Source organism: Lithobates pipiens, unplaced genomic scaffold (assembly GCF_037356315.1).
Source record: "Lithobates pipiens isolate NorthernLeopardFrog02 unplaced genomic scaffold, aLitPip1_a1.2 Scaffold_30, whole genome shotgun sequence".
NCBI lineage: Eukaryota > Metazoa > Chordata > Amphibia > Anura > Ranidae > Lithobates > Lithobates pipiens.
In genome coordinates, this window is record NW_027507791.1 from 28,627,317 (window position 1) to 28,650,378 (window position 23,062).

Here is a 23,062-nt window from a genome sequence, read left to right on the forward strand (position 1 = left end):
AAGTGTGCAGGCAGTGGAAGAGCCCCCCCGAAGGTCCCACCCCTAACTGTGCAGACAGTGGAAGAGGGCCCCCCCCCACAGAAGTCACACCCCTAACTGTGCAGGCAGTGGGAGAGGACCCCACCCCCCCAGAGGTCACACCCCTAACTGTACAGGCTGTGGAGGAAGAGGAACCCCAAAGGCCCCACCCCTAACTGTGCTAGTAGTGGGGGTAGGGCCCTCAAAAGAGGTCACACCCCTAACTGTGCAGGCAGGGGAGAAGGGGCCCCCCAGAGTTTACACCCCCTAATTGTGCTGGTAGTGAAGGAAGGGGCCCCCCGGAGGCCACACCTCTAACTGTACATGCAGTGAAGGAAGGTGCCCCCAGTGGTCACACGCCTAACTATACATGAACTGAAGGAAGGCCCCCCCCCAGAGAGCACACCCCTAACTGTGGTGGTAGAGGTAGGGAACCCCTAGAGGTCATACCTCTAACTGTACAGGGGGTGGAGGAAGGGCCCCCCAAAAGCCACACCCCTAACTGTTCTGGTAGCGGAGGAAGGCCCCCCCCAGAGGCCACACCCCTAACTGTACAAGGAAGGGGAACCCCAGAGGCCACACCCCTTACTCTGTGGGCTAACCAAAGGTGAAGAGATTCTTTTAGAGGTCACACCCCCCTACCTCGGGAAGGGGAGGGGGGGTCCCTCAGTGGCCACACCCACTACCACCGTCTTCCTACACCAATCACCAATCTCCCCCCTGCCTCTCTCCTCCCAGAAGAACCAGCGACGAATCACAACAAACGGCCATGCTTTGCGGCAGGGGAAACGCCGGGGAAACGCATCGGGTATCACAAACCATTTATTGTGTTTTAAAATATTTTCACTTTCTTTAAAAAAAAAAAGAAAAAAGAAAAAAAAATGTACACAGAGGAGGCGGAGACTCGCCACACGCAGTTTATATACAGTCCAGTAAGAAAATAAGAGATTTCTATAAATGGCCGGCCTCCTGCGCACAGATGGGGCGTCGTCCTGTCTGCGGGGAAGAGGAAAAATGGCCGCCAGGTATTTGATGTCATCAAGGAGTCTGGGGGAGGGGGGGGGGAAGCATCGACTGGCCAATCGCAGCTGTGAACAAATCATCAGCTGACCCCGCAGGTCGCGTCAGCATCCACTAGGGCAAAGTGGGAGGGGGGGCGGAGCTATCAATCGCTGTCCGATCCCACCGCCGCAGAGCCCTTCCTCTTCCGCTTGCTGGGCTTTGGCTTTGCGTCTTCCTCTTCCTGCAAAAGAAAAACCACATTCGTTATGACGGCGAATATATCCTGACCCCGCCCCTCTGCCCCGCCCACCACTATGGTAAAAAAAACTAACCCAAAACAACGGAGCATTTGCTTTACATTCCTTATGCCCCGCCCACCAGAACACAGGTAACACCCCCCTCCTCCCCCACCACCTGCCCGACTCTCACCGAGGCGCTGCTGGACGCAGACGACTCCTCCATGTTGGTCGGCTGCGCTGTGGTCTTCCTGCTGCGGGGGCTGGTCATGGGACCTTTCCGCCGGTTCTTTGGCGTCTTCGTCGAGTCCTCGTACTCCTCCGCCAGCGAGAAAAGGTCGCTGAACCTGACGGATGGAACACAGCAATGTGAGTGGGGGACACAGCGCCACCTCCTGGAAAAAAAAGAAAGAGGTGGTACTGCGCCTCAGAGGTGGCAATTATAGCGAGTGGACAGATGAGAAACACAGCGCCACCCCCCGGCAAAAATGGAAGGTGCTGCACCTCAGGGGCGGGCATGATGGTGAGTGGATGGACGGGGGGGTAACGGGGGACACAGTACCACGTCCTGGCAAAAAAATTAAAAATAGGAGGTACTGCACCTCAGAGGTGGGCATTATGGTGAGTGGATAGACGGGGGGCATAGCGCCACCTCCTGGCAAAATAAAAATAGGAGGTACTGCACCTCAGAGGCGGGCATTACGGAGAGTGGGCAGATGTGGGACACAGCACCACCTCCTGGCAGAAAAAATTAAAAATAGGAGGTACTGTACCTCAGAGGTGGCAATTTTAGTGAGTGGACAGATGAGAAACACAGCGCCACCCCCTGGCAAAAATGAAAGGTACTGCACCTCAGAGGTTGGCATTACAGTGAGTGGGCAGATGTGGGACACAGCGCTACCTCCTGGCAAAAAATAAAAAAAATAGGAGGTACTGCACCTTAGAGGTGACCATTACAGTAAGTGGGCAGATGGGGAACACAGCGCCACCTCCTGGCAAAAAATAAAGGGTTCCACACCTCAGGAGGTGGCCATTACAGTGGGAGGACAGATGGGGGTGGCACAGAGCACCACCTCCTGGCAGAGGTCAGTTACTACACCTATTACAGCTCTTTAGAAAAGTGGAAAACATCCATAGAACCAATTCACCTGTCAAACGATTAGCCAAAAAATTACACCAGCCTCATTGTAATCCCCCCCCGAAGGGTGAGACCACCATTCAGACCCCGCAGTGCTGTACAATCATCCTCACTCTTCTGCTTCCCTCGCACTACTACTGTAGTACACCCCCCACTTGTGAGCCCCCTGAGCTCTCCTCTGTCACCACCCCCAAGCACTCACTGCAAGCCTGATTTCAGCATTCAGGTGGTGTGTGTGTGTGTGTATAATAAGCAGACAAAACACCCATTTCTTGCGTTCAGCCCCCTTATGATCTGGTCTCTATCACTCAAGTATTTCTCCAGACATTACTAATCAACTGCAGGTCATAACTGAGCGGGTCTGGGGGTCCCAGGATGCAATGGGGGCTTCTCCCTGCTCTGCATGAATAACCTTGCAGTAATGTGGGGAGGGGTGAGCACACAGTTTTGGAGGGTGCCGGGTACATATAAATGAGATGTTCCCATTCTTACTTCATCTTATGCGCCTCATCACAGCTGGCCTGGACGTGCTGGAGAGCCTGCAGGATCGGCGTCTGGCTGAAAACTGAGCAGACAATCGTATACATCCATTACATCCCATAATAATCATCTGTAACCTCATCACTTAGAGAATTTACACTCAGGACTAATATGTATATTTTGGAGACATGCAGGGGGGGGGGGGGGGACAGGAAATGTGAGTCTGTATTGCGGGGGGGGGGGGGCGAGTCTGTATTGCGGGGGGGGGGGGGGCGAGTCTGTATTGCGGGGGGGGGGGGGGGGCGAGTCTGTATTGCGGGGGGGGGGCGAGTCTGTATTGCGGGGGGGGGGGGGGGGGGGCGAGTCTGTATTGCGGGGGGGGGGGGGGGGGGCGAGTCTGTATTGCGGGGGGTATATTCGAGACAAGGCTGCGGGGGAGGAGAGGAAAGGTGAGTCTGTACTGCTGGAAAATAAAGGGGGGTATATTGGACATATGTCTGCAGGGGAGGAGAGGAAAGGTGAGTCTGTACTGCTGGGGGGGGGTATATTGGACACATGCCTGCAGGGGAGGAGAGGAAAGGTGAGTCTGTACTGCTGGGGGGGGGTATATTGGACATATGTCTGCAGGGGAGGAGAGGAAAGGTGAGTCTGTACTGCTGGGGGGGGGTATATTGGACACATGCCTGCAGGGGAGGAGAGGAAAGGTGAGTCCTGTACTGCTGGGGGGGGTATATTGGACATATGTCTGCAGGGGAGGAGAGGAAAGGTGAGTCTGTACTGCTGGGGGGGGGGGGGTATATTGGAAACATGCCTGCAGGGGAGGAGAGGAAAGGTGAGTCTGTACTGCTGGGGGGGGTATATTGGACATATGTCTGCAGGGGAGGAGAGGAAAGGTGAGTCTGTACTGCTGGGGGGGGGGGGGGGTATATTGGACACATGCCTGCAGGGGAGGAGAGGAAAGGTGAGTCTGTACTGCTGGGGGGGGTATATTGGACATATGTCTGCAGGGGAGGAGAGGAAAGGTGAGTCTGTACTGCTGGGGGGGGTATATTGGACATATGTCTGCAGGGGAGGAGAGGAAAGGTGAGTCTGTACTGCTGGGGGGGGGGGGTATATTGGAAACATGCCTGCAGGGGAGGAGAGGAAAGGTGAGTCTGTACTGCTGGGGGGGGTATATTGGACACATGCCTGCAGGGGAGGAGAGGAAAGGTGAGTCTGTACTGCTGGGGGGGGGGGGGGTATATTGGACACATGCCTGCAGGGGAGGAGAGGAAAGGTGGAAAGGTGAGTCTGTACTGCTGGGGGGGGGGGGGGGGGGTGGGGGGGGGGGTATATTGGACACATGCCGGCAGGGGAGGAGAGGAAAGGTGAGTCTGTACTGCTGGGGGGGGGGGTATATTGGAAACATGCCTGCAGGGGAGGAGAGGAAAAGTGAATCTGTACTGCTGGGGGGGGGGGGTATATTGGACACATGCCTGCAGGGGAGGAGAGGAAAGGTGAGTCTGTACTGCTGGGGGGGGGTATATTGGGACACATGCCTGCAGGGGAGGAGAGGAAAGGTGAGTCTGTACTGCTGGGGGGGGGGTATATTGGACACATGCCTGCAGGGGAGGAGAGGAAACATGAGTCTGTACTGATGGGGGGGGGGGGGGGGTATATTGGACACATGCCTGCAGGGAGGAGAGGAAACGTGAGTCTGTACTGCTGGGGGGGGGGGGGTATATTGGACACATGCCTGCAGGGGAGGAGAGGAAAGGTGAGTCTGTACTGCTGGGGGGGGGGGGGGTATATTGGACACATGCCTGCAGGGGAGGAGAGGAAAGGTGAGTCTGTACTGCTGGGGGGGGGGGGGGTATATTGGACACATGCCTGCAGGGGAGGAGAGGAAAGGTGAGTCCTGTACTGCTGGGGGGGGGGGGGGGTATATTGGACACATGCCTGCAGGGAGGAGAGGAAACGTGAGTCTGTACTGCTGGGGGGGGGGGGGGGGGGGTATATTGGACACATGCCTGCAGGGGAGGAGTGGAAACGTGAGTCTGTACTGATGGGGGGGGTATATTGGAAACATGCCTGCAGGGGAGGAGAGGAAAGGTGAATCTGTACTGATGGGGGGGTATATTGGACACATGCCTGCAGGGGAGGAGTGGAAACGTGAGTCTGTACTGCTGGGGGGGGGGTATATTGGACACATGCCTTCAGGGGAGGAGAGGAAACGTGAGTCTGTACTGCTGGGGGGGGGGGGGGGGTATATTGGACACATGCCTGCAGGGGAGGAGTGGAAACATGAGTCTGTACTGATAGGGGGGGTATATTGGACACATGCCTGCAGGGGAGGAGTGGAAACGTGAGTCTGTACTGATGGGGGGGGGGGGTATATTGGAAACATGCCGGCAGGGGAGGAGAGGAAAGGTGAGTCTGTACTGCTGGGGGGGGGGGGGGGGAGTATATTGGACACATGCCTGCAGGGGGGGAGAGGAAAGGTGAGTCTGTACTGCTGGGGGGGGGGGGGGGTATATTGGACACATGCCTGCAGGGGAGGAGAGGAAAGGTGAGTCTGTACTGATGGGGGGGGGGGGGGTATATTGGGAAACATGCCTGCAGGGGAGGAGAGGAAAGGTGAATCTGTACTGATGGGGGGGGGGGGGGGTATATTGGACACATGCCTGCAGGGGAGGAGTGGAAACGTGAGTCTGTACTGATAGGGGGGGTATATTGGACACATGCCTGCAGGGGAGGAGTGGAAACGTGAGTCTGTACTGATGGGGGGGGGGGTATATTGGAAACATGCCGGCAGGGGAGGAGAGGAAAGGTGAGTCTGTACTGCTGGGGGGGGGGGGGGGGGGGGAGTATATTGGACACATGCCTGCAGGGGGGGAGAGGAAAGGTGAGTCTGTACTGCTGGGGGGGGGGGGGGGGGTATATTGGACACATGCCTGCAGGGGAGGAGAGGAAAGGTGAGTCTGTACTGCTGGGGGGGGGGGGGGGTATATTGGACACATGCCTGCAGGGGAGGAGAGGAAAGGTGAGTCTGTACTGCTGGGGGGGGGGGGGGGTATATTGGACACATGCCTGCAGGGGAGGAGAGGAAGGTGAGTCTGTACTGCTGGGGGGGGGGGGGGGGGTATATTGGACACATGCCTGCAGGGGAGGAGAGGAAAGGTGAGTCTGTACTGCTGGGGGGGGGGGGGGGGGGTATATTGGACACATGCCTGCAGGGGAGGAGTGGAAACGTGAGTCTGTACTGATGGGGGGGGGGTATATTGGAAACATGCCTGCAGGGGAGGAGAGGAAAGGTGAATCTGTACTGCTGGGGGGGGGGTATATTGGACACATGCCTGCAGGGGAGGAGTGGAAACGTGAGTCTGTACTGATGGGGGGGGTATATTGGAAACATGCCTGCAGGGGAGGAGAGGAAAGGTGAATCTGTACTGCTGGGGGGGGGGGGTATATTGGAAACATGCCTGCAGGGGAGGAGAGGAAAGGTGAATCTGTACTGCTGGGGGGGGGGGTATATTGGAAACATGCCTGCAGGGGAGGAGAGGAAAGGTGAATCTGTACTGATGGGGGGGTATATTGGACACATGCCTGCAGGGGAGGGAGTGGAAACGTGAGTCTGTACTGATGGGGGGGGGGGGGGTATATTGGAAACATGCCTGCAGGGGAGGAGAGGAAAGGTGAATCTGCACTGATGGGGGGGGGGGGGGTATATTGGACACATGCCTGCAGGGGAGGAGTGGAAACGTGAGTCTGTACTGATAGGGGGGGTATATTGGACACATGCCTGCAGGGGAGGAGAGGAAAGGTGAGTCTGTACTGCTGGGGGGGGGGGGGGTATATTGGAAACATGCCGGCAGGGGAGGAGAGGAAAGGTGAGTCTGTACTGCTGGGGGGGGGGGGGGGGGGGAGTATATTGGACACATGCCTGCAGGGGAGGAGAGGAAAGGTGAGTCTGTACTGCTGGAGGGGGGGGGGGGTATATTGGACACATGCCTGCAGGGGAGGAGAGGAAAGGTGAGTCTGTACTGCTGGGGGGGGGGGGGGGGGGTATATTGGACACATGCCTGCAGGGGAGGAGAGGAAAGGTGAGTCTGTACTGCTGGGGGGGGGGGGGGTATATTGGACACATGCCTGCAGGGGAGGAGAGGAAAGGTGAGTCTGTACTGCTGGGGGGGGGGGGGGGGGGTATATTGCAGACATGCCTGCAGGGGAGGAGAGGAAAGGTGAGTCTGTACTGCTAGGGGGGGGGGTATATTGCAGACATGCCTGCAGGGGAGGAGAGGAAAGGTGAGTCTGTACTGCTGGGGGGGGGGGGTATATTGCAGACATGCCTGCAGGGGAGGAGAGGAAAGGTGAGTCTGTACTGCTGGGGGGGGGGGGGTATATTGCAGACATGCCTGCAGGGGAGGAGAGGAAAGGTGAGTCTGTACTGCTGGGGGAGGGGGGGGTATATTGCAGACATGCCTGCAGGGGAGGAGAGGAAAGGTGAGTCTGTACTGCTGGGGGGGGGGGGGCTATATTGGAGACATGCCTGCAGGGGAGGAGAGGAAAGGTGAGTCTGTACTGCTGGGGGGGGGGTATATTGGAGACATGCTGACAAAGTGCGAGATCATTAGATATTAAGGCTTTATAGAAATGTATGGATGTGTCTGCAGTGACCCGGTCTGGCCACTAGGGGGAGGCAGAGCTCTACACCAGGCAGGGATGAGGATTGGATGTGATAACGGATCGGTCTAGCGGTAACAGAATTACAGAGCTATAGATAGATCAGAGAATGAATTGCGGGTCCAGTGGGATGATAAGGAGACACGACTGCCATAGGAGAGGGAGATGGATGAGGAAGGGGGACCATCAAAGGGGGGGGGGGGTGGAGATGGATGGATAGGGAAGGGGGACCATCATAGGGGGGAGAGGGATGGGGAAGGGGACCATCATAGGGGGGAGAGGGATGGGGAAGGGGGACCATCATAGGGGGGAGAGGGATGGGGAAGGGGGACCATCATAGGGGGGAGAGGGATGGGGAAGGGGGACCATCATAGGAGGGAGATGGATCGGGAAGGGGGACCATCATAGGGGGGAGAGGGATGGGGAAGGGGACCATCATAGGGGGGAGAGGGATGGGGAAGGGGACCATCATAGGGGGAGAGGGATGGGGAAGGGGGACCATCATAGGGGGGAGAGGGATGGGGAAGGGGGACCATCATAGGGGGGAGAGGGAGATTGGTGGTGAATGGGGGACTGCCAAAGGAAAGGGAGATGGATGAAGAAGGGGGGCATTGCCATGGGAGAAGTGTGTGTGTGTGGTGGGGGGTGCCTGTGTGACTGCTGTAGGGAGAGAGGGAGATCAGTGGGGGAAGGGGGTATTTGGCATGGGAGGAATGATGGGAGATGGGTTGGAGGGGGCTGCCATAAAAGAAGGAGCAGGAGATATTTTTTTTTGGGGGGGGGGGGGGGGCAGAGTGACACCAGCAGATTTGTTTTGATGCTGCAGGGGTCTGGAGGCAGAGCTGGGAACTGGACTGCATTTGTGTAATTGGTTATTGAGAAGGGGAAAGGGCAGGCGATATGTGAGGATCTGGGGGGGGGGGGGTGTACTCGTAGTTCGGTGTGGGGGACGGGGGTACTCGTAGTTCGGTGTGGGGGGACTCGTAGTTCGGTGTGGGGGGACTCGTAGTTCGGTGTGGGGGGACTCGTAGTTCGGTGTGGGGGGACTCGTAGTTCGGTGTGGGGGACTCGTAGTTCGGTGTGGGGGGACTCGTAGTTCGGTGTGGGGGGACTCGTAGTTCGGTGTGGGGGGACTCGTAGTTCGGTGTGGGGGGACTCGTAGTTCGGTGTGGGGGGACTCGTAGTTCGGTGTGGGGGACTCGTAGTTCGGTGTGGGGGTACTCGTAGTTCGGTGGGGGGTACTCGTAGTTCGGTGGGGGACGGAGGTACTCGTAGTTCGGTGGGGGGACGGGGGTACTCGTAGTTCGGTGGGGGACGGGGGTACTCGTAGTTCGGTGGGGGACGGGGGTACTCGTAGTTCGGTGGGGGACGGGGGTACTCGTAGTTCGGTGTGGGGGAGGGGGGTACTCGTAGTTCGGTGTGGGGGAGGGGGGTACTCGTAGTTCGGTGGGGGACGGGGGTACTCGTAGTTCGGTGTGGGGGAGGGGGGTACTCGTAGTTCGGTGTGGGGGACGGGGGTACTCGTAGTTCGGTGGGGGACGGGGTACTCGTAGTTCGGTGGGGGACGGGGGTACTCGTAGTTCGGTGGGGGACGGGGGTACTCGTAGTTCGGTGGGGGACGGGGTACTCGTAGTTCGGGGTGGGGGACGGGGGTACTCGTAGTTCGGGGTGGGGGACGGGGGTACTCGTAGTTCGGGGTGGGGGACGGGGGTACTCGGAGTTCGGTGGGGGACGGGGGTACTCGTAGTTCGGTGTGGGGGACGGGGGTACTCGTAGTTCGGTGGGGGACGGGGGTACTCGTAGTTCGGTGGGGGACGGGGGTACTCGTAGTTCGGTGGGGGACGGGGGTACTCGTAGTTCGGTGGGGGACGGGGGTACTCGTAGTTCGGGGTGGGGGACGGGGGTACTCGTAGTTCGGGGTGGGGGACGGGGGTACTCGTAGTTCGGGGTGGGGGACGGGGGTACTCGTAGTTCGGGGTGGGGGACGGGGGTACTCGTAGTTCGGGGTGGGGGACGGGGGTACTCGTAGTTCGGTGGGGGAGGGGGTACTCGTAGTTCGGTGTGGGGGACGGGGGTACTCGTAGTTCGGGTGGGGGACGGGGGTACTCGTAGTTCGGTGGGGGACGGGGGTACTCGTAGTTCGGTGGGGGACGGGGGTACTCGTAGTTCGGTGGGGGACGGGGGTACTCGTAGTTCGGTGGGGGACGGGGGTACTCGTAGTTCGGTGGGGGACGGGGGTACTCGTAGTTCGGTGGGGGACGGGGGTACTCGTAGTTCGGTGGGGGATGGGGGTACTCGTAGTTCGGTGGGGGACGGGGGTACTCGTAGTTCGGTGGGGGACGGGGGTACTCGTAGTTCGGTGGGGGGGTGGGGGTACTCGTAGTTCGGTGGGGGGGTGGGGGTACTCGTAGTTCGGTGGGGGTATTCGTAGTTCGGTGGGGGTACTCGTAGTTCGGTGGGGGGGTGGGGGTACTCGTAGTTCTGTGGGGGATGGGGGTACTCACAGTTCTGTTTGGTATTGGACAGGTTCAGTCTCAGGTTATCCAGATGCTCCAGGATCTGCTCCAACGTCAACTGCGCCAACTTACTGCTGGAACTCCGCAGGCTGCCAAGAGAAGAGGCGACAGCGTTCATACACCTCCCCCGCGGACAATCACACCCTACACATGACAACTAGTCTCAAAACGCGTCAGCCTTCTAATGAAGTTCTCGATCGGAGCCAAACATTTCGTCACCCCAACCTCGTCTGTCCAATCAGAAGACGTATCCAATCAAAGTTAGATTGGGATTTCTGACCACAGATAGTAGACATTATCTTGGGAATCCGATCGGCCAAAGACCTGCCAGTGCTTGAAGCCCGCCGCAAAATCTCCAAAAGCAACCCGCCCCCCCCCCCCCCGCCCCCAAACACCACCCTCTGAAAAAAATGTCAGCAACTACCCCCCATCCCCCTTCTCTGCAATTCCAATCAGAGACTGAGCGTCTGAAAGGAGATGACTATTGCTATCCCATGGTGCTCTGGATCTTCAGATGGCGGCAGATCCTCTCAGTTTCTGTGTTGGACGCGACATTTGTAGGGCCGCTCACCACTCTTATCTTCTCTGCTTTCCAATCTAGGTCCCCCTGGTCCTGGAGGCCTCCGTTCTAGCCAAGAACGCGGGCCAGCGGGTGTCGGTGTCCTCAGGACCCCTCTTTTGACTTTGCCATGTCTTGATGATCATGGAAGGTGTCCTGCATGGTGAAGGCCTTATTGCTGGAAACCCTCAATTGACTGACTGCCAGTATCTGCGTCCACACCTTTGGACGATGGCCTTATTCCCCCCCCCCCAGGTAAGTTAGTTGGAATGTGCCATTTCAGCTGTTTGGGGGGGTTCTGGGCCTCGTCATTTGGGTCAACCGTTTTCCCTTTTTGGGGACCCATTGGTTCCTTCCTTGTCCTTGGCTTCCCTCATCTGATCCAAGCATCTACCTGGGTGCCACTCCCTCCATGACAGGACATTTTTGTGCCCACTTCCCACTCAAACCTCTCTGCTTCCTAATACAAGTCCTTCTGGTTCTGGGGGCCTCTGTTCCAGCCCTGAACATGGGCCATGTGATGTTTGTGTCCTTGGGGGCCCCCCTTTTGACTTTGCTATGCCTTGATGGTTATGGAAAGTGTGGCACCCAGATAGATACTCAGAAAGGACAAGAGATGGCCCAAGAAACGAAGGATGTAGGCCAAGGGGTGTCGGTGTCCTTGAGGCCCCCTTTTGACTTACCATGCCTTCATGGTCATGGAAGGTGTGGCAGCCAGGTAGATGCTCAGATTGGAGAAGGGAAGACCCTGGAAATTAAGGACATGGGCCAGAGGGTGTCGGTGACTTTGAGACTCCATTTTGATTTATCCATGTCTTGGCAGTCATGGAGGGTGTGGCACCCAGGTAGATGCTCAGATCTGACAAGGGAAGACCCTGAAAACTAAGGACGCAAGCCAAGGTGCGTCAGTGTCCTTGACTTTGCCATATCTTGATGGTCATGGAGGGTGTGGCACTCAGGCAGATGTTCAGACCAGACAAGGGAATGCCCTGGAAACGAAGGACGTGGGCCGAGGGGTGCCGGTGTCCTCAGGGCCCCCTTTTGACTTTGCTTTGTCATAACATTCCTGGAAGGTGTGGCAAGCCAGGTAGGTGCTCACATCAGACAAGGGAACGACCTGGACACTAAAGGACGTGGGCCAAGGGGTGTCCTTGAGACCCCTTTTTGACTTTGCTGTGCCTTGGCAACCATGGAGGGTGTGGCACCCAGGTAGGTGCTCAAATTTGGACAAGGGAAGACCCTAAAAACTAAGGATGTGGGCCAAGGGTGTCTGTGTCCTTGAGGCCCCCCTTTTGACTTTACCATGTCTTTATGGTCATGGAAGGTGTGGCACCCAGGTAGGTGCTCGAACCAGACAAGGGAAGACCCTAAAAACGAAGGCTGTGGGCCAAGGGTATCTGTGTCCTTGAGGCCCCCCTTTTGACTTTACCATGTATTGATGGTCATGGAGGGTGTGGCACCCAGGTAGGTGCTCGAACCGGACAAGGGAAGACCCTAAAAACGAAGGATGTCTGTGTCATTGAGGCCACCCTTTTGACTTTACCATGTCTTGATGGTCATGGAGGGTGTGGCACCCAGGTAGGTGCTCGAACCAGACAAGGGAAGACCCTAAAAACGAAGGATGTGGGCCAAGGGTATCTGTGTCCTTGAGGCCCCCCTTTTGACTTTACCATGTCTTGATGGTCATGGAGGGTGTGGCACCCAGGTCGGTGCTCGAACCAGACAAGGGAAGACCCTAAAAACGAAGGATGTGGGCCAAGGGTATCTGTGTCCTTGAGGCCCCCCTTTTGACTTTACCATGTATTGATGGTCATGGAGGGTGTGGCACCCAGGTAGGTGCTCGAACCGGACAAGGGAAGACCCTAAAAACGAAGGATGTCTGTGTCATTGAGGCCACCCTTTTGACTTTACCATGTCTTGATGGTCATGGAGGGTGTGGCACCCAGGTAGGTGCTCGAACCAGACAAGGGAAGACCCTAAAAACGAAGGATGTGGGCCAAGGGTATCTGTGTCCTTGAGGCCCCCCTTTTGACTTTACCATGTCTTGATGGTCATGGAGGGTGTGGCACCCAGGTAGGTGCTCGAACCAGACAAGGGAAGACCCTAAAAACTAAGGATGTGGGCCAAGGGTGTCTGGGTCCTTGAGGCCCCCCTTTTGACTTTACCATGTCTTGATGGTCATGGAGGGTGTGGCACCCAGGTAGGTGCTCAGACCAGACAAGGGAAGGAAACCAAGGACAATGAAACGAGTGGTACCTTCTGCTGTCCCAACCAATGGTTCCCCGAGAGTGGTAAAACAGTTAACACAAACGAGGGAGGCCAACCTTCGAGCATCCCCCCCCTCCCAACCCGAACAGATAAGACCTGAACAGGTACGTACTCGCATACAAACTAAGTCACAATAATGTCATCCCAGAGGTGAGGGGGGCTACAGCCTCCATGTGGGTCCCTGGACTTGGGGGGGATAAGAAAGGCCAACGTCCAAGGCTGCCAACGTGCGTTCAATCGAGGGCTTCCATCAGTAAGTCCTTCACCATGTGGGCCACCCTTCATGACCATCAAGGCATGGCAAAAAAAAAAAAAAAAAAAAAAAAAGAGGGCTCGAGGACACAGGCACCCCCTGTACCCCCATTCTGGAAGGGACCTCCAGGACCAGGGGACACCTACTGGAAAGCAGAAACGTTTGAGCTGGATCGGCCCCCAAAATTCCGCACCTCCCGCCATCCGTTATGACCTGAAGATTCAGCGGTGCCCATGAATAAAAAGGAAGAGAAAATTAATTGCCCCCGAAACATTAATGTTCCCCTTTTAATAAGGGAGAACAGTGAGAAGATTCAGCTACCCACTGCGACCAATCAGCAACCACCTTTGCCCTGCTACGACGGTAGCAGCAGGTGAAAGCTGGATTCCGATTGGCTGCCCTCATTAGGCACTGCTCTCCCTTTCGTCATCTTTCCAATTACACGTCGTCGGTTTCTCCTTCCCCCCGGCGGCGGCCGCCCTCTCGCCGTCCCCTGGGATGTTGCGATAATCGCCCCGCTGAGCTCTGGAAGGCACTTCAGAGATGAAGGACACCATTGCTGAAGCCTCAAGGAGTGCTCGGCGCTGGAGAGATCTCGAGCCGTGTGCGAATTTCTGTGACGGATAAACACTCAGGTCGAGCAACGTCTGTCGCTGGCGGAGAAGGGTGGAGGGGGGGGAGGGGGAATCAGCTGTTTGGCAGGCGATGCTCACCGGGTAAGGGCTCTTCACGTCTCGGCAAAGTAATTAGTATGAGAGTCGCAGGCGGTGACAGCGGACTGACAGACTAGGGAGTTGGGGAGGGGGGGGGGGGGTTACTGTCTATAGCAAAGTATGGGGCCAAAACCTTTTGTACCAAGTAGGGAACGGCTGAAAGCCGCCAGGTTTGGTTTTGCCGTCTGTGCCCCATTGGTGGGATTTACCGTCACCTGACCCAACAGGAAGGTCATTTCTGACTCTCCTAACTGGCAGGACTGCGGTAAGCTTTGGAGTCCCGGTCTCCTTCATTAATTAAGGAGCTGCATTACACTTTCCTCTGGGCAGCGTTTCTCATGAGGGCGCCACCATCAGAAACCACAGGGCCCCCCATGCAGCCTGACAGGGGTCCCCCACCTCCCCCATTATGCATCATCAATCACCCGCCATGCTGTCAGAGCAGCTGCCACACTCCGTCTATTCGCAGGGTAATGGCTGTGCCCCCCCCCCCCCCCCGCCGCCCTCTGGTTGGGCCGTGCTGGATCCCCCTCCTCCCCCGGGAAATCACAGCTTGTCCCGGCTCCCATTGGGCTCTGACTGCAGCACGGCTATACTTTACTATCAGATGGCAGCTTTGGAGTACATTGCAGGCGCTTTATATCTGACAATATGCAAATAATGAAAGATTTATGATACTGCACTTAGATTGCGCCCTCTGGTGTCTCTCAGTTGCCGTGGTGACTGCTCACTGAAGCCTGGGGTTGTGGATTGGCCAGGCCTGAGTGGACAAGCCTAAGCAAACGGGGTGCGACAGCACTAAATGGTGTTGGGGGTGGGGGTGATTGTAAAGCCGTAAACCGCATCCCCCCCCCCCTCTCCTCCGCCATGTTTTTCAGTTAAATTTAAAGGTTGCACCGATACCGGTTTGTTTATTGGCAAACAAGAGTACCGATACTTTCGGTCAAGTACTCGCCGATACCCACACTTTGCGGTACGATTTGCGCAATACAAAATAAAAATGGGAGTAGATCGCACTACAAAGAATCGCATGCGATTTTGGAGAAAAATGCAGTGCGATACCTGTCCGAATCGCATTAACCCCCTCCCCCCCCCCCACAGCTCCTGTGTGTAGAAAGGGAAGCGCCATCTAGTGGGCGGTTTATTCAAAAACCTTAGAACTTACATTAAAGTACATATAATGGCCAAATGCAAAATCTGCATAGGGTGTCCCGATCCCGCCGATGATAGCAAATCGCGGCCACTGGAGAAGAAGTTCCGGGACCCCGAGGGTGCAGGGCGGAAGTGATGTCAGCTTGGGGGGCGGACCACCTCTACACATCTCCTCCACCAGCCGTGATTTGCTATCATTGGCAGGATTGGGACACACGTTAAGTACCGTATATACTCGAGTATAAGCCGAGATTTTCAGCCTCTTTTTTGAGGCTGAAAGTGCCCCCCTCGGCTTATACTCGAGTCACCGCTGTCTGACTGCTCGATCAGCGTATCGAGCAGACAGACGGCGGCCATTCTACCTTTCAAAAGCCACGCCTCCGCCTGTGATAGGCGGAACACTCAATTTCCCAGCAGTCAGTGTTCCGCCTATCACGGACATCCGCTCATCCTCGTACTACGGACGAGGATGAGAGGATGTCCGTGATAGGCGGAACACAGACTGCTGGGAAATTCAGTGTTCCGCCTATCACAGGCGGAGGCGCGGCTTTTGAAAGGTAGAATGGCCGCCGAGGCGCCGATGGAGAGCGGCGATCCTGGAAGGACGGAGGCTGGGCACGGGAACGAAGGAGGCACGGGAACGAAGGAGGCTCGGGAACGGAGGAGGCTCGGGAACGGAGGAGGCTCGGGAACGGAGGAGGCTCGGGAACGGAGGAGGCTCGGGAACGGAGGAGGCTCGGGAACGGAGGAGGCTCGGGAACGGAGGAGGCTCGGGACACAGGTAGGCTGCACGGACACACACACAAGGCTGCACGGACACACACACAGGGATGGATGGATGGACACACACACAGGGATGGATGGATGGACACACACACAGGGATGGATGGATGGACACACACACAGGGATGGATGGACGGACACACACACACAGGGATGGATGGACGGACACACACACACAGGGATGGATGGACGGACACACACACACAGGGATGGATGGACGGACACACACACACAGGGTCGGACGGACACACACACAGGGATGGATGGATGGACACACACACAGGGATGGATGGATGGACACACACACAGGGATGGATGGATGGACACACACACACAGGGATGGATGGACACACAGGGTCGGACGGACACACACACAGGGATGGACGGACACACACACAGGGATGGACGGACACACAGGGTCGGACGGACACACACACAGGGATGGACGGACACACACACAGGGATGGACGGACACACACACAGGGATGGACGGACACACACACAGGGATGGACGGACACACACACAGGGATGGACGGACACACACACAGGGATGGACGGACACACACACAGGGATGGACGGACACACAGGGATGGACAGCCATGTCTCACCCTCGGCTTATACACGAGTCAATAAGTTTTCCAGTTTTTTTGGGGTAAATTGGGGGCCTCGGCTTATATTCGGGTCAGCCTATACTCGAGTATATACGGTAGAGTTCAAATGTAAAATCTGCATAGGGTGTCCCGATCCCGCCGATGATAGCAAATCGCGGCCACTGGAGAAGAAGTTCCGGGACCCCGAGGGTGTAGGGAGGAAGTGATGTCAGCTTGGGGGCGGACCGCCTCCATATCTCCTCCAGTGGCCTTGATTTGCTATCATCGGCAGGATTGGGGCACACGTTACGTACGCTTCAAATGCAAAATCTGCATAGGGTGTCCCGATCCCGCCGATGATAGCAAATCGCGGCCACTGGAGAAGAAGTTCCGGGACCCCGAGGGTGTAGGGAGGAAGTGATGTCAGCTTGGGGGCGGACCACCTCTACATCTCCTCCAGTGGCCTTGATTTGCTATCATCGGCAGGATTGGGACACACGTTACGTACGCTTCAAATGTAAAATCTGCATAGGGTGCCCCGATCCCGCTGATGATAGCAAATCACGGCCACTGGAGAAGAAGTTCCGGGCCCCCGAGGGTGTAGGGAGGAAGTGATGTCAGCTTGGGGGCGGACCGCCTCCACATCTCCTCCAGTCCTATGTGCAACCCCAGCAGCCACGATCTGCTATTATTGGCAGGATTGGGACACACGTTAAGTAGAGTTCAAATGCAAAATCTGCATAGGGTGCCCCCGATCCCGCCGATGATAGCAAATCGCGGCCACTGGAGAAGTTCCGGGACCCGGAGGGTGTAGGGAGGAAGTGATGTCAGCTTGGGGGGCGGACCACCTCTACATCTCCTCCAGTGGCCTTGATTTGCTATCATCGGCAGGATTGGGGCACACATTATGTACGCTTCAAATGTAAAATCTGCATAGGGTGCCCCGATCCCGCCGATGATAGCAAATCGCGGCCACTGGAGAAGAAGTTCCGGGACCCCGAGGGTGTAGGGAGGAAGTGATGTCAGCTTGGGGGCGGACCACCTCTACATCTCCTCCAGTGGCCTTGATTTGCTATCATCGGCAGGATTGGGACACACGTTACGTACGCTTCAAATGTAAAATCTGCATAGGGTGCCCCGATCCCGCTGATGATAGCAAATCACGGCCACTGGAGAAGAAGTTCCGGGCCCCCGAGGGTGTAGGGAGGAAGTGATGTCAGCTTGGGGGCGGACCGCCTCCACATCTCCTCCAGTCCTATGTGCAACCCCAGCAGCCACGATCTGCTATTATTGGCAGGATTGGGACACACGTTAAGTAGAGTTCAAATGCAAAATCTGCATAGGGTGCCCCCGATCCCGCCGATGATAGCAAATCGCGGCCACTGGAGAAGTTCCGGGACCCGGAGGGTGTAGGGAGGAAGTGATGTCAGCTTGGGGGGCGGACCACCTCTACATCTCCTCCAGTGGCCTTGATTTGCTATCATCGGCAGGATTGGGGCACACATTATGTACGCTTCAAATGTAAAATCTGCATAGGGTGCCCCGATCCCGCCGATGATAGCAAATCACGGCCACTGGAGGAGCTGCTCACAGGGTTGTAGGAGATTTAGGGAAGTCCGACCCCAAGCTGACATCACTTCCTCCCTATACACACACATGGAGTCCCAGAGCTCCTCCTCCAGCGGCCGTGATTTGCTATCGTCGGCGGGCTTGGGACCCCCCCCCCCCCCAATGCAGATTTTTGCATTTGAACTGCACTGCTCCCATTCCTTTTGTATTGACGCGAATCCCACCGCAAAGTATCAGTTTGGGTGCCGGGGGCATTTGCGGGAGTAGCGATAGTCGTACAAGTGCCTGGCATCGGCACAGACGCCGGTATCGGTGCATCTCTAGTTACATTGAACCCCCTTTTACCTCTGCCGTTTGCGGGGCAGGCTGTTGTTTTTGATGAGTAAAGACTTGATGTGTTCCGCCAGGGGGTCGTCGTGTTTCAAGCACCAGTGGCGCAGGATGCTGGTGGTGAACTGGTCGTCGGGGTGGCACGGGCGGCTCAGTACCATCTTCACCATCTCCTCGGTCGGCCTGAAGGAAAAGGAAAAAAATAAAATAAATAATAATAAAAAAAGGATCAGATTGCCTGACTGACCTAAGGTGTCACCAAATCTGTAATGGGCAGAGCTGGAGTGCCTCCAGAGGAACTACATCAAACTGCGGAGGCTATTTACTCGTGACTCTGCTCTCTCCTACTATCAGCATACTCCTTGTTACCACACGAGCACTGGAGTACTGATTGTGTCCCCGTGCTGCTTTTCCCTCTGCAGTCTGAGCTCTGCTGTACATGGACTATATAAGGAGGTCAAATTCAGGTACTGCCACTGCTTGGATTAACCACTTTCCACCCACGCTGTAGCTGAAAGACATCTACACCGCGGCTTCCGGTGCCAGGAGGGCATCCATGGACGTCCCCTCGTGATTGCGCTGCTCTGGGATCGTTGAGTCCTTCGGACTTTGGCTGCTCACAGAATAGGGTAAAGGGCCAATCACAGCGGCCCTTTACCACGTGATCAGCTGTCAGCCAATGACAGCTGATCATGGAAGTAAAGACAAGCCGGTTACCGGCTTTTTCTCCTCCTCATGCTGACAGCGCGAGGAAAGGAGAGAAGAGCCAATAACCGCCTTCCGTTACAGGGGCATCAGTGCCACACAGTGCCGCCAATCAGTGCAGCCAATCAGCGCCACCTCTTAGTGCCCTTTCACCTCTTAGTGACCTTCAGTGACATCTCTTAGTGACCTTCAGTGACACCTCTTGGTGACCTTCAGTGACACCTCTTGGTGACCTTCAGTGACACCTCTTGGTGACCTTCAGTGCCACCTCTTGGTGACCTTCAGTGCCACCTCTTGGTGACCTTCAGTGCCACCTCTTGGTGACCTTCAGTGCCACCTCTTACTGCCCTTCCACCTTTTACTGCCCTTCAGTGCCACCTCTTAGTGCCCTTCCACCTCTTAGTGACACCTCTTGGTGACCCTTCAGTGCCACCTCTTGGTGACACTTCAGTGACACCTCTTGGTGACCTTCAGTGACACCTCTTACTGCCCTTCAGTGCCACCTCTTACTGCCCTTCCACCTTTTACTGCCCTTCAGTGCCACCTCTTAGTGCCCTTCCACCTCTTAGTGACCTTCAGTGACACCTCTTGGTGACCTTCAGTGACACCTCTTACTGCCCTTCAGTGACACCTCTTGGTGACCTTCAGTGACACCTCTTACTGCCCTTCAGTGCCACCTCTTACTGCCCTTCCACCTTTTACTGCCCTTCAGTGCCACCTCTTAGTGACCTTCAGTGTCATCTCTTAGTGACCTTCAGTGTCATCTCTTAGTGACCTTCAGTGTCATCTCTTAGTGACCTTCAGTGTCATCTCTTAGTGCCCTTCCACCTCTTAGTGACCTTCAGTGCCATCTCAGTGCCCTTCAGTGCTGCCTATCATTTTTGCCCAATCAGTGCAGACTATCAGTGCCACCTATCAAGTGCCCATCAGGGAAGGAGGAAAAATTACCCAATTGCAAAATATTTATCACAAACTATGAAAAACACTTTTTTTTTTTTCTTCCTCAAAAAAATTTTTCGGCCTTTTTTTTTGTTTCTGTAGTAAAAAAATAAAACCCTCAGAGGCAATTAAATACCAACCAAAAGAAATCTCTACTTGTGTGAACAAAATGATAAAAAAAAAAATGTCCTGTGTGTAGAGTGTAGCACGACCGCGTAATTGTCATGCAAAGTGTGACATCGCTGAAAGCTGGAACTTGGCCTGGGCAGGAAGGGGGGTGTAAGTCCTCCGCAAGCAAGTGGTTAAATCCTCTCTCACCTTCAGGCTTGCACAGGTGTCCCGGCTCCTCCGCCGCACCAAAACGGCTTCCTCTGATCTCACCGCACACTGTGAGCCTCTCACAATGTGCTTCAGAGGCTGCAGCGAGACAGACTAGTTATCAAATGACCTGCATTGTGCAACAATGTAACCCCCCCGTGGGTGGGTGATTACTGCGGACACAAGGTCAAGCGGGGGACAAACAATGCAAATAAATCGATACAGAGAAATATCAGGCTGAGTGATGAGTTCTGCGCCCCCCCCCCCCCCCGTTACCCACAATCCCCCGCTCTCCCCCGCTCTCCCAGCACACGGCAGAGGCGGCAATAAATTATCCAGCGGCTGATAAGGGATCTCGCTGTACAGGATATTGCAGAGTGCGACACCATCGGACCTGCATACATAAAACGACTCGCCGGCTCTGCTATTCACCGCCGCCGGCGGGGGAAAGTGCAGCACAACCCGCCAATTATGGTAAGTGGCGCTCTTATAGAAGGTCAGAGTAATAAATGCTTTTCCCGCTGCCCTCTTCTACCCGATTGTTCACTATATTGTTAAAGTGTGGCGTAAGTGGGGCGTAAGTGGGGCCTACGACAGCCGAGAAGCTGGTGGAGAAGTCCGTATCCGGCGTCCATGTCCAGATCAGGGAGGTGCAAATTATCGGGAAGGGGGTTCTCCAATCATAACAACAAAAAATGCCACTTACTTTTCCCTGCGGAGCTGCAGGAGGAGGCAGGACAGAGCTTCGGGGTGTTCTGCAAAAGGGAAAATAGGTATAAAAGTCACCGAAAATGGTAAAGATGTTCTATTATTAGGTGGCTCCCACATGGTCAGAGGAGACGGAAAGCAACCGGTAGGTGAAGGAAAGTCAAGGAAGAAGCAGGATGCTGGGCGGAACGGTAAGAGAGAAGGAGGAAGTGGGTGAAGGAATGTCAGGGAAGAGGCAGGACGGTGGGTGGATCGGTAGCAGAGGAGGAGGAGGTGGAGTAGGAAATGTCAGGAAAGAGGCAGGACGGTGGGTGGATCGGTATGAGAGGAGGAGGAGGAGGAGGTGGAGTAAGGAATTTCAGGAAAGAGGCAAGACGGTGGTTGGATCGGTATGAGAGGAGGTGGTGGTGGAGTAAGGAATGTCAGGAAAGAGGCAGGACGGTGGGTGGATCGGTATGAGAGGAGGAGGAGGTGGAAGTAGGGAATGTCAGGGAAGAGGCAGGACGGTGGGTGGATCGGTATGAGAGGAGGTGGTGGTGGAGAAAGGAATGTCAGGAAAGAGGCAGGACGGTGGGTGGATCGGTAGCAGAGGAGGAGGAGGTGGAGTAAGGAATGTCAGGAAAGAGGCAGGACGGTGGGTGGATCGGTATGAGAGGAGGAGGAGGTGAAGTAGGGAATGTCAGGAAAGAGGTAGGCCGGCGGGTGGATCGGTATGAGAGGAAAAGGTGGAGTAGGAAATGTCAGGGAAGAGGCAAGACGGTGGTTGGATCGGTATGAGAGGAGGAGGAGGTGGAGTAAGGAATGTCAGGAAAGAGGTAGGCCGGCGGGTGGATCGGTATGAGAGGAGAAGGTGGAGTAGGAAATGTCAGGGAAGAGGCAAGACGGTGGTTGGATCGGTATGAGAGGAGGAGGAGGTGAAGTAGGGAATGTCAGGAAAGAGGCAGGACGGTGGGTGGATCGGTATGAGAGGAGGAGGAGGTGGAGTAAGGAATGTCAGGAAAGAGGCAGGACGGTGGGTGGATCGGTATGAGAGGAGGAGGAGGTGGAGTAAGGAATTTCAGGAAAGAGGCAGGACGGTGGGTGGATCGGTATGAGAGGAGGAGGAGGTGAAGTAGGGAATGTCAGGAAAGAGGCAGGACGGTGGGTGGATCGGTATGAGAGGAGGAGGAGGTGGAGTAAGGAATGTCAGGAAAGAGGCAGGCCGGTGGGTGGATCGGTAAGAGAGGAGAAGGTGGAGTAGGGAATGTCAGGGAAGAGGCAAGACGGTGGTTGGATCGGTATGAGAGGAGAAGGTGGAGTAGGAAATGTCAGGGAAGAGGCAAGACGGTGGTTGGATCGGTATGAGAGGAGGAGGAGGTGGAGTAAGGAATTTCAGGAAAGAGGCAGGACGGTGGGTGGATCGGTATGAGAGGAGGAGGAGGTGAAGTAGGGAATGTCAGGAAAGAGGCAGGACGGTGGGTGGATCGGTATGAGAGGAGGAGGAGGTGGAGTAAGGAATGTCAGGAAAGAGGCAGGCCGGTGGGTGGATCGGTAAGAGAGGAGAAGGTGGAGTAGGGAATGTCAGGGAAGAGGCAAGACGGTGGTTGGATCGGTATGAGAGGAGAAGGTGGAGTAGGAAATGTCAGGGAAGAGGCAAGACGGTGGTTGGATCGGTATGAGAGGAGGAGGAGGTGGAGTAAGGAATGTCAGGAAAGAGGCAGGACGGTGGGTGGATCGGTATGAGAGGAGGTGGTGGTGGAGTAAGGAATGTCAGGAAAGAGGCAGGACGGTGGGTGGATCGGTATGAGAGGAGAAGGTGGAGTAGGAAATGTCAGGGAAGAGGCAGGACGGTGGGTGGATCGGTATGAGAGGAGGAGAAGGTGGAGTAGGAAATGTCAGGGAAGAGGCAAGACGGTGGTTGGATCGGTATGAGAGGAGGAGGAGGTGAAGTAGGGAATGTCAGGAAAGAGGCAGGACGATGGGTGGATCGGTATGAGAGGAGGAGGAGGTGGAGTAAGGAATGTCAGGAAAGAGGCAGGACGGTGGGTGGATCGGTATGAGAGGAGGTGGTGGTGGAGTAAGGAATGTCAGGAAAGAGGCAGGACGGTGGGTGGATCAGTATGAGAGGAGGAGGAGGTGGAG

General features: G+C 55.9%; 1 protein-coding gene across 1 annotated transcript in view; it reads right to left on the reverse strand.

Moving 5' to 3' along the window:
• Positions 1–824: 824 nt before the first annotated feature.
• INTS3 (integrator complex subunit 3) overlaps positions 825–23,062 on the reverse strand; it is a 144,176-nt gene continuing 121,938 nt past the window's right edge. Inside the window, 6 exon segments of the mRNA XM_077463837.1 lie at positions 825–1,261; positions 1,450–1,603; positions 2,887–2,959; positions 10,041–10,141; positions 18,287–18,454; positions 20,940–20,988. Of these exon segments, the coding sequence (XP_077319963.1) occupies positions 1,184–1,261; positions 1,450–1,603; positions 2,887–2,959; positions 10,041–10,141; positions 18,287–18,454; positions 20,940–20,988 (623 nt within the window). The 3' untranslated portion in view covers positions 825–1,183.